The 13,854-nt window shown below is 44.1% G+C and overlaps 1 protein-coding gene across 2 annotated transcripts in view; it reads right to left on the bottom strand.

The window, feature by feature from the left end:
• The window catches only part of CERS6 (ceramide synthase 6), a 153,337-nt gene that overhangs the window by 76,711 nt on the left and 62,772 nt on the right, over window positions 1–13,854 (bottom strand). For both annotated transcript variants that reach the window (XM_060257270.1, XM_060257269.1), the window contains exon 4: window positions 52–109. In XM_060257270.1, coding sequence (XP_060113253.1) covers window positions 52–109 — 58 coding nt within the window. The remainder of the gene's footprint in view (window positions 1–51; window positions 110–13,854) is intronic.

Genomic DNA, 13,854 nt, shown 5'->3' with positions numbered 1-13,854 from the left:
CTACTACCAATGGCATGAACAATTAATTGTAGACAAAATAAAGTCTCTAACCTGCTTCAGCTGCCGGACTCCATAAATGAATATATACAGGTAAAATGTAAGTCGCCACCTGCAGAAAAGAAAAGCAGATGTCATTAGCTTTATATGTACTGTGATGAAATCTCTCAGAGGAATTTCAGAGCTGTAATGTTATTTCATCCCAAGATTATTTGCATCAGAACAGAAAGTAGATTATCAGCCCCAATACAACACAAGAATGAATTAGTACTCATTTGAGCCCCAACAGAAGAGCTGCCATAGCCAGCCATCCTTGTGAGGTAAGGATGCCTCATCTCCAGGTGGGCTTCTGTGTCATAGCCTTGTAAAAGACAGAAACTTCTTCTGCAATGTTCAAGTACAGATGTGTATTTTTTTTTTAATTTTCAAAATAAACTTTATTAAGCTTTAATATTCAAGTTACATCCAAAGCTATGAAATGGAATTTTAAACCACTTACATCTCATAATTTCAGATCTTTGCCTGTATATGTACATGACAAGCTTACTAATAACAATAACCAGTACAAATCGGTAAACAAATGAAACAGTTAGAACAATTAAATTAGTTGTTATTAAGCACAGTTGACTGAGTTAAAGAAAATATATAAAGCTAAATATATGAGTTAAAGCTAAATACATAAACTCATTCTCAATTAATAAAAAGCAAAGTCTAAGTACTTATGTGGTACTTTGAGATGCGTATTTTAAGTTACAACCAGAGAGGGTCTCCCCAAACCTTTACTAAAGCTAATGCTTCTGAATGTGTGTATTTGTAGGTGAAAGATTTTAATCAAGTCTGTGCCATTGGGGTTAACCTTTTCCTCCTGTGCCATTACCCTTCTTCCAAAGCCAGTTATTAGATCTGAAAAGGAAAAAAGACATTCCTTTTCCCTTGAAGCTGGGGGTGGGGGTGGACAAATTCTCTTGGGCAAACACAGGTGGGAAATTAGCCCCTGTTCCATTTCAGCAACTGAAGCCCTGATCCAGATTTCCCCCTCCCTAGCTTTTTCATTTTTTTTTTCTGAGCTTGCATTTACACAGCAAAGGATCTAATCACACATCCCCAACATCTCGTAAACTCTGGTGCTGAACATTCACAAAAGATGTCACAGTCAGCAATGAGATGGATAAGGACAGTCACTTCAGGGTTTTAATTATCTTCTACCTGCTTATGATGAACTGCCTTAAAAAAACAAGATGCTTTGTAGAGGAAGGAGATATTCACATAGGAAGTTGTGCAGACCATACACGTGTGAAATACAGCAACATTAATTCAGAAGAAAGATGCATGCATCTTACATAACTATAAAAGTCACAAAGATGTTAACACTGAGACATCTGTGCAGACTACTTTACTCTATTCTCTTTACCCAGTATGACTGTCATCTTTCCTCTACCACAGATCCCTGTTTTCTGTACTCAATGCACCACTGTAAATCTCCATAGGTCTCTCTGAATCCCACTTCGATTGCCTCCTCTTTCATTTCACCTCACAGAATCTCCTGCTGTCTCTATTATCACCTGTTACCACACTCTCTTCTCTGTAAATCCATTAATACTCTTTCCCAAATGTCACTCCCTTTTCTGCCTCCATTATTTTTGCATCCTCCATTAGATAAACACAGCTAGGATATACCTACCTTAAACATTTTTTTTTTAAGTCTACATTCACTTTGAGTTTGTCTTAATACTTCCATACACACACACATATACTTCCATTTTCTCCAGGGGAACATCTAGATACACATACACCCATTAAGGTCAAAGTCTTTTTTAATACTGTCATAGACCAGCACAAGTCTCAGCAAAATTCTCAACCACTGCAATTTTAACAGTGGCTGCAACTGGGTAGCTGGGAAGATACAGTCTCTCTCTTTGTTTTCTCTCCTGGTTTTCCTCTCCTTCTGTGGCCGCCTCCTCAGTGCCTTGAAGGCTATTCTGGCAGCATCCATTCCACTCCTGAGGTACTCTGGGAAATGTGGTCTACAGGGAGTCTACATCATAGGGCAGGCACTCTGTCTTTCCCAGGATCCCCCAGAAACATCTGCTTTGGCACATACTACAAGCTGCCAAAGTTCAATTTCTCAGTGGCAGATGAAAATGGTAGTGAAGAGGTGGACTGTTCAGGGCGGGCAGAATCCATATCACCACACTTTGGAAGGCTCCAGATGTAAGCTTACATTTTGAGGGGGGAGAGATGCCACTAACAGTCATGCCAGTTCACTGATGGGCAGAATTAGTGCTCTGGGTTGCAGTGTACACCCTGGCCCCATTCCACCTTAGCAACAGCCCTGAAATGAAGTCAAGCAAATTAAGACGCCTACTTCTGTCTTCTCATAACCTTTTGTATGAATTTAAATGTTGCCCATTGCAAAAAAGAAATGAATGGCACTCGACAGACATTGACAGAACAAATAGCATAATAACTTCCTCTGTGTCAGGTGTGACCATCTCAGTAGGAAGGCTCATGGGGTGTGTGTGTGTGTGAAAAGAACACACAATGAATTGCTAAATATCTCCATTAAGTGTGTTTTGCAACATTAACTCGGTTAAATTGCTTAGCTGCCAGTCTTGGTGTTGCAGAAGCAGACAGGTATATTGCTCTGGAAGATGAGCAGAATTTGGCTCAGGGGATAAGGCATACAATACCAGAGAAATGTTGCTGCTACATTTGGCCACAGAAGGTTTCATTTCAGAATCAAAAGATCGTAAAATACCAGTGGAAGGGAAAGAGGCTGGATGCAAACAGACCACCATTGACCAAGCAGTGAATGCTTTGACAGTAAAGAATTTTCTGCAGACACCTCTTAGATCTCCATATCTGTGGCTAAACTAAAAAGCAAGGATCCACACCAGTGTCCAAATGTTAGATGTTGCTACTGACTAAATGTTATGGGTTCCATGGCCCTCTGTCAGCTACCAAACTTCACATGACTGGGGTAGATGGGGGGATGGTCCTTCAGGACAGCAGGGTGGATTCAGCCACACTGTTCCTCCAACTGAACGGTATTTTCACTTTGTGAGGGGGGGAGGGTGATTAGAAACATAAGAAACATAAGAAACATAAGAGAAGCCATGTTGGATCAGGCCAACGGCCCATCAAGTCCAACACTCTGTGTCACACAGTGGCAAAAAATGTTATATACACACATACACTGTGGCTAATAGCCACTGATGGACCTCTGCTCCATATTTTTATCTAAACCCCTCTTGAAGGTGGCTATACTTGTGGCCGCCACCACCTCCTGTGGCAGTGAATTCCACATGTTAATCACCCTTTGGGTGAAGAAGTACTTCCCTTTATCCGTTTTAACCTGTCTGCTCAGCAATTTCATCGAATGCCCACGAGTTCTTGTATTGTGAGAAAGGGAGAAAAGTACTTCTTTCTCTACTTTCTCCATTCCATGCATTATCTTGTAGACCTCTATCATGTCACCCCGCAGTCGACGTTTCTCCAAGCTAAAGAGTCCCAAGCGTTTCAACCTTTCTTCATAGGGAAAGTGCTCCAGCCCTTTAATCATTCTAGTTGCCCTTCTCTGCACCTTCTCTAAAGCTATAATATCCTTTTTGAGGTGCGGCGACCAGAACTGCACACAGTACTCCAAATGAGACCGCACCATCGATTTATACAGGGGCATTATGATACTGGCTGATTTGTTTTCAATTCCCTTCCTAATAATTCCCAGCATGGCATTGGCCTTTTTTATTGCAAACGCACACTGTCTTGACACTTTCAGTGAGTTATCTATCATTTTAGCCAATTCTTCTCTGCCATTCCTGAAAATCCAGCGAGGAACAAAAATTCAAGGGGCCACAGCAAGAGGGGGGGAAAGTGCTCAATTACAATGTCCACAAACGGTTGGAGGCACCCCGTACATTTTGATATACATTCCCTCAACAGTCACTCTCCAGAAGCAAGGGACTGGCTCCTACCAAGAGACATTCTTCTATGCAGCCTACAATTAGCTGCCCAAGCTACAGATTACCTGGCCAGTTCCTCAAATGACAGATGGCTTCCCCTTCAGACCCTACACCAGACTGCAGGATTATTGTGCCTGTGAATTCAGCCTGTATCTTGCTCCAAGCCATGTTCAGCTTTCATACCCAGCATGAGTTTCTCTGAAGCTGCCCCCCAGCCCTTACTGACCTAGGAAGGCCTGAATATCCTATGCATATTTAGAATGAAAACTAAAGGCAGAAACTGTGTCTAGATGAAACTCGACAGAATCCTGCAGTGACTAAAGTTAACCTTAAAAGGGAACAATGAAAAGCAGGAACAAAAGGTAACAAACGGAGATCAAAACCAGAAACCCACGCTGAAACCAGAGAGATAGGTGACTGTCACCAAGAAAAAAAGTTCAGGCTGGAAACTGGGTGTAACTCCAAGGAACAACAAAGGAGGAAAATAATCTAGGTCCAAAAGTGCAATAGGAAACACAGTCAGATTCTTTGCTGTATGCTTGGTATAGCTCAAAATGTACTTAGCAACTTCAAACACACACGCAGGTCACTCGGATGCAGAAATAGTCCCCACCAAATCATCAGCGCAAGCAGAAGTCATGGCTTCTGTCCATTACAGAGCTCAAGCCCCACTGCTTCTACTCAGAGGAGACACCCATGCTTAAAAAACAAACGAAGCAAGAATCCCACACACATGTAACCTGCAATTACAGCAACTGTAACAGTTCAACGAGTTCCTGAAATCAACCGGACATCTTGGCTCATACTTCCATGCAGATGACTGTGCAAAACTGAAACTTGCTGGGACAATTTTTTTTAAAGAAACGACAACACGGTGGTGAACGAAAATCCACAGTTCGCGCCAAAGGGCTGCTGGTTAGCAAGATTTAAACAAAGGGGCAAAGATGAGATTTGGGGAAAGGAGTGTATTAATAAGGCTTGGAGAAGAACGGAGAAAGGCTTGGAGAAGAAAAAGAGAAGTTCATTTGAAAACTGTCCAAGTGAAAAGAAATAAAGCTCAGGCTGCACAGTTCCTGCATCCCCCAAATCCAGCCTATTCAAGTGTGTAATTATAACAGCCATGTATTTTGTGCCCAGCGCAGTGTTTGAAGCAACGGTGAGGCAAACCGCTTGTCGTTTCACTGTATCATTGCTCCTACCACTGATTATGTTAATATGCTCGTCTCTTCAGCAAGATTCAGGGCTGCTGTAATCCTCTCAAAACAATTAAAGTGTAACATTAAAACGATTCCACTCCTTCAGGGATGACTTCTAAAAGGTGCAGGTGAAGGCCCAGAGATTTAGCATTTTTATTATTATAGATGTCCGTCTCGCCTCTTCTGTAGGGCTCAGGAAAGGATTCAGAACCCTTTGGATATGTATGTGGTGTGGTGGCTAGGGTGTCGTCCTGTGACTTGGGAGACCCAGCTTTGAATCCCCACTCTGCCACAAAAGCTTTCTGGGTGACCTTAGGCCAGTCACTCTCTGTCAGATTGACCTATCTCACAGAGTCGTGAGGATAAAAAAAAGGAGACAAGAGAATGATGTGAGCTACTTTGGGTCCCCCATTTGGGAGGAAGGTTGGATGCAAATAGAATAATTTAACCCTGAAAAAATGGAGGCACTACTGGTGGGAGGAAGGACTGACTCAGGAACTGAGATATCTGCTGTTCTGGATGGGGTTACATTCCTTGTAAGGAAGGATGTTCATCGTTTGGGAGGTGCTGCTGGAGTGGAAAAGCACGTGGCAGCAGTGGTCAGGAGGACTCAGGAGCACCTTTCACCAGCTTCAGACACTGAGCCAGCTGTGACCGTTCCTGTGCAAAGAAGATCTTGCCAGTATGGTGTACACTCTGGTAACATCTAGATTAGATAATTACTATGCATTTTGAACAGGGATACCCTTGAAGAGTGTCCAGAAGCTACAACAGGTGCCGAATTCTGTGGCAAGAATTCTGCCTGGAGTGCAGATGGAGAGCCAGAGGAAAAAAGCAAAAAGCCTGTCTCCACTGCCCTTTCTGCTCGTAAAAGTAGGGTGGGAGGGAAACTTGGGCGAAAATGGAACGTCCTTCTCTCCACTTGCCATGCTGCTTTGAAACACTAAATGAACAAGTGTTTTTAAAGGTGAATTTCCCTCAATGTATCCATAACACGTCAGGTGTATTGTGTAGCTTAGCCTTGGAGAGCCAGTTTGGTGTAGTGGTTAAGTGTGCGGACTCTTATCTGGGAGAACCGGGTTTGATTCCCCACTCCTCCACTTGCACCTGCTGAGATGGCCTTGGGTCAGCCATAGCTCTGACAGAGGTTGTCCTTGAAAGAACAGCTGCTATGAGAGCCCTCTCCAGAGCCACCCACCTCACAGGGTGTCTGTTGTGGGGGAGGAAGGTAAAGGAGATTGTGAGCCGCTCTGAGACTCTTCGGAGTGGAGGGCGGGATAGAAATCCAATATCGTCTTCTTCTTCTTCTTCTGAGTGTGGATGTTTTAAACCAGCATCCCTTTCAGAGAGTGGGGTGAAAGGAAATATGCCTGGCTGGGTACTGAAAGTTACCCCAGGAACGTGTTGGTTATAAGTAGGCAAAACTTTAAAAATAAATACGTCTGAATAAATTTTTAAAAATGCAGTTCTAACTTAACGACACCAGCAATTCACAGGAATTAGGGACTAGTAACAGTTTCAGTTAGTTCTCAGAAAACGGTTTTGCTTCTCTTCGTTTCCTGAAATTCCCCTACTTGAAACATGGCAGACCCACCTAGCAAGAAAGGAGGGCACAGCCCCTGGCATTCATTTCCATCTCCACACTGTTGGACTGGTTGGGCCATTGGCCTGATCCAACATGACTTCTCTTATGTTCTTAAATCACCTTAGAACATCTCATGCCTTGCAAATCCCATGGGGTCAACTGTAAATCAGCTGTGACTTGATGGGGGGGGGGGGGAATAATACATGTGTGTATGAGTATGTAAGCACACACTGTACCCAACTTTCTAATATACCCAACAACATTGGCTCTGTGGAAAAAAATGTCTACTGAGATCAGAATAAAACAGTTTTATAGAGACAGATTGCAGCCAAGAATGCAACAATCCATGAAAGTTCACTATAAATAAATCAGAGTCAAATGTACCATGGCAGCTTTCTGTTCATATGGCAGTCTGTTTGACTGTAACATCATGGACTAGGACTCTCCCCTTCCTGGGCTTGAAGAAATCCCAGGACACGCATTGCCACCTGGCACGATGGGCATATGTGGTGCTAAGGAACAGAGTTAATAGGCCACCATATTGAGCACACTGTGTTCCAATTTACTCTGTATACACAGAATGGCCAACTACAGATTGACTCAATCTGCAGCCACGTATATAGGAACAAAACTACATGTAAAATATATCGTAGATTTCTTCTTTATTGGAAGAGATGGCAACTTTCCTATCATACCCACCCACACAAGCTGCCTTTTATACCAAGCGGGCTTCAGAAGACAGACTGGGGTACCACCGCAGAAGCATAATAGGTTTTTCCCCCCTTTCAAGACTCAGGAGATTGTATGTATGGAATAGGAAGACAAGGGTGTTACACATTCACAACTGATCCAGAAAATGTGCATTTTGGACCTATCTGAGAGTAACTCCCCTGGAAGTCAAGTGGAACCTTCTTCTGAGTAAACATGCTCAAGATTAGACACTTAAATCATGTACTACTCTAAAGCAGAGTGGGGACAGACAAACAGATTTTAAAGAAATCTGCAGGTAAAAGCAGACCTCCCTGTGAGCAGCTCATTGATTTTGTCCTGCAGTTGCCACTAATAAAAAAAATAAACGTATAAACAAAGAATACAAGTGGACATGTGTGCACTTTAAGATTTTATCTGGAAAGCTTATACCTTGGAGATCTTGCTGGTCTTTAAGGTGGATTTGAATCTAGGTCTTCTGTTGCAGATCAACCCAGCTACCCACCTGAAACTATGTTAGGAACCATCAGGGCTTAAGAAAAAAAATCAGCAGGAACTCATCTGCATATGAGGCCACACCCCCTGACCAGTGATCACTCTAAGCTGAGTTAGTGTTAGCTGGCTCACAGTTTTTAAGCTTCTGGTTCACACATTTTTGTCTGAGCTCAGGAAAAATGGCCCCAGAGCATAATAATTTATGCAGTAGCTCACAACTTTAAAGCCAGTAGCTTTAATACCAGTAGCTCACAAAGTAGAATTTTTGCTCACAAGACTCTACAATTTAGAGGGAAGATTGCCCCTTACATCACCATTGTTTCGCACAGGGCTTTTTTGTAGGAAAAAATTAGCAGGAACTCCTTTGCATATTTGGTCACACACCCCTGATTCCAAGTCAGATGAAACTGCGTTCCTGTGCATTCCTGCTAAAAAAAAGCCCTGGGAATCATGATGTTCAACTGTCAGTTTTCTCTTTCATCACACTTTTGGTATCATATGCAAAGTATCAACACATGGAAAAGTATATGCAAATATTAACACATCTGTCCATCCCTCCCTCACTGAGGGCACTTCATTTTTCTCCACTCTGTGTAAATTAGTAGGGGTTTTCAATAAGAGTGTTTTAATCAGCCGTACTTATGACTTGTTTTTCCATGAGAACTCTCTCAGTTTAGCAGACAGAAGATTAACTGCAATTGATGAACATGCCTAATGGCAAATTTCATCATTCAAGTAACAACTGCAGATATCACCTGATAACCAAGAAGATGCATTACTTTCATCGCTGCTGATTACCACTGCGGGTAATTATTTGAAAATGAGAGTAGGACTAAAACGTGTGGGCCTTCCATCTTGTTACAAATGTGGCAATGACTCACTGGAGATGCTAACTGCAGTGGGGGGGGGGCGAGGCACAAGAGGCATCTTTGCAGCCCTGTGGGTGCCCTGAGGCTGCAGAGCAGGGCCAGTGATTAGCATTGAACATCTGGGCATGCAGACATAGCTGTGTGGGCAGGGGAGGCAGCATTCTGGCAGGCTTTTAAGTCCATTCCCCGGCTGGCTGCTCACCTTCTCCCTGACTAGTGACTTCTCCACCCTCCCCTCCCCATGTTTGTAATTTTAACGTGAAGCAACGTTTTGATATGTGTCTCATGTTCTGTTATATTTTGCTATTTCATTGTCACAGCTTGGGCATTTTTTTTTTTTGGCATTAGGACAGATCCTTTGTGGGGGAGGATATGCCAGGGTGCTCACCTCCCCCATGTTGAGGGCTCCCTTGAGGGGTCTTGGGAGTGAAGCCGCTCAAGGTGCATGCCCAGCTAGGGGCTGCCAGCTGGCTTCCACTATCACGTCGCAAGGTAGGGTTGCCAAGTCCAACTCAAGAAACATCTGGGGATTTGGGGGGTGGAGCAAGGGTGAGACAAGCACAACTGAACTCCAAAGGGAGTTCTGGCCATCACATTTAAAGGAACCACGTTCCTTTTAAATGCCTTCCCCCCCCATTTGGAATAATGAAGGATAGGGGCACCTTCTTTTGGGGCTCATAGAATTGGACCCCTCTAGTCCAAACTTTTTGAAACGTGGGGGGGTTTTTTGAGGAGAGGAACCAGACGCTAAGCTGAAAATTTGGCAAAGCCATTTCAAAATAATTTTATAAAATTGAAAAAAATATGTTTAACTGAAACTCTCCAACTGATTCTGTTCCTATGCACCATACTAGCTGCCAGGCCATGTATGGAACCACCATTAATTTATTTCCTTCATTTATTTCCTTCATTTGGGCCCCAATGGGGACGCAAATCAAGTTACATCACCATCCTCTTTTCCATTTTATCCTCACAACAATCCTGTGAGGTAGGTCAGGACGAAAGTGTGTGACTGGCCCAAAATCACTCAAGAAGCCTTCATGGCATGAAGAAGATATTGGATTTATATCCCGCACTCCACTCCGAAGAGTCTCAGAGCGGCTCACAATCTCCTTTACCTTCCTCCCCCACAACAGACACCCTGTGAGGTGGGTGGGGCTGGAGAGGGCTCTCCCAGCAGCTGCCCTTTCAAGGACAACCTCTGCCAGAGCTATGGCTGACTCGAGGCCATTCCAGCAGGTGCAAGTGGAGGAGTGGGGAATCAAACCCGGTTCTCCCAGACAAGAGTCCGCACACTTAACCACTACACCAAACTGGCTCTCCCAGTGGGGAGAGTGAGTGGGGATTCAAACCAGGGTCTCCCAAATCTCAGTCTGATGCTATAAACACCAAAACCATGCTGGGTCTCAGTACAATGACATCATAGCACCAGGCTGTACAAAGCATTTTCCATTCCGCTGAACATTTATCATATGCCCGGTACAAATATAATTACCCTAACCTTCTAATTACTTTTAGGAGATCAGGAAGGTATTGTGGACTGCTGTTCTCCCTGCCTTCTGTTATATGCAAATTCCTTCCTTCCTTTCTTCCTTCCATCCATCCTAATTGTTGTCTCAGTTATAAGATGAATAGTCAGTTTTTATACCATTTTTTCTCTCCCCTAAGGAGTCTCAAAATGGTTTAGAATCTCCTTCTGTTCCTCTCCCCGAAACAGGCACCTTGAGGCAGGTGGAGCTGAAAGAGTTCTGAGAGAACCATGACTGACTTCACGTGAGGCAGTGGGGAATCAAAGTCTGTTCTCCAGATTAGAGCCTGCTGCTTGTAACCACTACACCTCTCCGTTAATGTTCCATCTGCATCAATCGTACTGAGCTGTGTTATGGTTAGCTCTTCAAAGGGACTTACTGATGCCAGAGGAGAGGAAGGTGGGAGGCTGAAAGGGTGTGCCTTCTCTAGATCAAGATCACAAACCTTACACTTGCAGCAGGGAAATATGCTCATTCCTACATCCCACAGCAAAACAATTGCCCGCCCAGGTATAATGAGAAAACTGTTTCTTGATAAGTGTGTGACACTCTTGTTGATGACAGCTGTTGCCAAAACAACAACAATGGTGTAAATGCAGGGCAACAAACTCCTTCTCACTCCCACTTGCCTTTTTCTCCACGGCACACCAGCTTCTTTCCTGCTAATTGGCTGCGCATCTGAAACAAGTCAGGCCTTCCCCTGCAACGAATCACAGAACTAAAAAATTCCTGTGCCTCTCAGGACATGCTAGCTTTAATAAGCCTAAAGCAATTCTCGAGGAGGCGCTGCTTGGCACATGCTCCCTTACAGACAACAAATCGTTTTGGCAGGGGAGGAAGAAGCAGGACTGTGGACGCATTTACAGTCTCAATAAAATGCACAGGTAACGTATACACTGGGAAATCTTCATTGCCTTGCTGTCAAATTTTATAGCAAGAGATCTGGCTGACTTCTGATTTTCTCCTTGGCTGCAACTCTAAGCAGTCGTTTAATATTTAATGCTAACGGCACCACTTGAGAACCAGCACCATCCTAAATTTGCAAGCTTGTGCGGAAAACATAGCAAAATTTAATAGTGTCAGGGAAAAAAACCTGGAGAGGTTGGTAGGAAAAAGATACAGACAAAACACTACATACACAGTGCAATCCAGGGGGGCTTTTTTGAAGCAGGAACTCCTTTGCATATTAGGCTACTCCCCCCCCTCATGTAGCCAATCCTCCAAGAGCTTACAGGGCTCTTTTTACAGGGCCTACTATAAGCTCTTGGAGGATTGGCTACATCAGGGGGGTGTAGCCTAATATGCAAAGGAGTTCCTGCTACAAAAAAGCCCTGGTTATACCCTTCTAAGTACTGTAAATCTCTGGATGTATATGCTGCCTCATATATAACAGTGTGTATGAAAGCAGGCCAGAAACGAAGAGGTTCAATGAAATAAGGCTGGCTTTGCTCACTTGCTATCAGTTTTGTAGGACATCAATTGTTATATTTTACTATGTAACTCCTCTTGCCACCTGTACACATCAAGGTCATCAGAATACAATTCCTCTACAAGAGCCTGGATATCCATTAGTGTTGCTAACCCTTCCTGGAAAGTCACTCTAGTACATGCAAGACAAGTGCTCTGAGAGGTACTTTGCAGCATTTAAAATCACATTTTTAGATAAGAACTGTGTTAGAGTTATTTTTTTTTTTAAAAAGATGAACATTCATAACAGGAATTTGCTTTCTCTCTTCCAGCTTTCTGTCTGAATCAAACAGGGACCAATTTCGCACTAGGCTTCTTCCGGGTGGAGAGCCCTTTTGCTCCCGGCGCTTCTCTCTGTTTTCGCACAAGCTGATGCAGAGCTGCGAGATTCCGCTGCAACCAAGGTCCTCTTACAAGCGGTTTCTGCTTGCCACAGGAGAGCAGTGCGACAACTCCTAGCTCTGCAGCAGTTTGTGCGAAACGAAGAGAAGCGCCGAGGACAAAAGGGCTCTCCACACAAGGGACAAGCTCTAGTGCAAAATCAGTAAGAGAAAGGTGGGATCAAAGACCCCTTATTCATGGGCTTCATAGTTCCAAGTAGCTTCTTCCTGCTGACATCCCTGTCTGGAGGAACACCTTTTAGGTTGGGATAGGACTACCAGGCCCACCCTGTTACATGTTCAACAGGCTCTGAAACAATTCCTTCTTGAAAGTCTGGGACGGGTTAAAGCTTACCCGGCTTCCACAACCTGTATCAATTTACACCCCGATCCAGTACATGGTTTATTCAGAAGTCCTATAAAATGGGCAAAGTACTGCAACCCTAAAATCACTTTTAGAGCTAAGAAATTTGGGTTGTTTGCTACTCACAATGCGTCTTGCTATCTCATCAGAATTCAGAGTTCTTTCACGCACCACTCTGTTATTCGACCTGTTGCCTAGATCCAAGGCTAAGGTACTGAAACAAAATATTAGCAATGGCTCAGCAAGATGCACTGTCTGAAGCCACCTCACTATCCTGTCTCTTCCCGCTGCTGCTTGGACCTAGAAACCGCTAGAATTTAGGAAATCCTGTGGGGTGCGCATGGCTTGACATGCTGTGTGATGCCCAGAATAGTGAGGAAGGATGGATTATTAGCTGTTCCTGGGTGGAGGCGGTCTTTCCCCAAATGTACTGTGAGAAGCCAGTGCCTCCTCACCTTACCTTATTATAAAGCCTTGCAAGTATACACAGTGCCTCTTCACATGTCACAGAATATGCACGTTGGGTCTATGTCCATCATAACGAGGGTTGCCAGACCCCTTGTCTGGGTGAGTGCCCCCCCCCCCCCATTTGGAGGCTTCAGTCTACTGCTGGCCAGCTGGAAGTGACATTATCATGCTGGGGACTTCAGACAATGACACAATAGCATTTTGGCAAAAATGCTAGAGTGTTGCTGCATGACTTTCCCCAGTGTGATGACATCACTTCCACAAGACATCATTGCATTGCATTGCATACAATGCTGCCCCAACCCACCACTGCTGGAAGGCTTCCTCCCACCCCTCGCCAGCAGAACAATTGGACCTGGTAACCCTCATCATAACACAAGCACATGTGAGCTGTGGTTTCTCAGTTCCTGCATTTGCCAGGCCCAATTAGGGTCAAGGTGCATGCAGATAAGGTGTTTCAGTCTTCTCTCCTGCCCATATTCCTAAAAAAGGTAAAGGTAGTCCCCTGTGCAAGCACCAGTCGTTTTTGACTCTGGGGTGACAAGCGTTTTCACACCAGACTTTTTTTACGGGGTGGTTTGCCATTGCCTTCCCCAGTCATCTACACTTTCCCCTCAGCAAGCTGGGAACTCATTTTACCGACCTCGGAAGGATGGAAGGTTGAGTCAACCTTGAGCCAGCTATCTGAACTCAGCTTCCACCAGGATTGAACTCAGGTCATGAGCAGAGAACTCGGACTGTAGTACTGCAGCTTTACCACTCTGCGCCACGGGGCTGCCCATATTCCTAGCCTGAAACAATCCAGATATCCTAGGACTGAATCAAAATTGCACA

This window comes from Heteronotia binoei, chromosome 16 (assembly GCF_032191835.1).
Source record: "Heteronotia binoei isolate CCM8104 ecotype False Entrance Well chromosome 16, APGP_CSIRO_Hbin_v1, whole genome shotgun sequence".
In the NCBI taxonomy this organism is placed as follows: domain Eukaryota; kingdom Metazoa; phylum Chordata; class Lepidosauria; order Squamata; family Gekkonidae; genus Heteronotia; species Heteronotia binoei.
The sequence above is the reverse complement of the archived record's forward strand: the minus strand, read 5'-3'. Positions and strand labels throughout refer to the sequence as shown.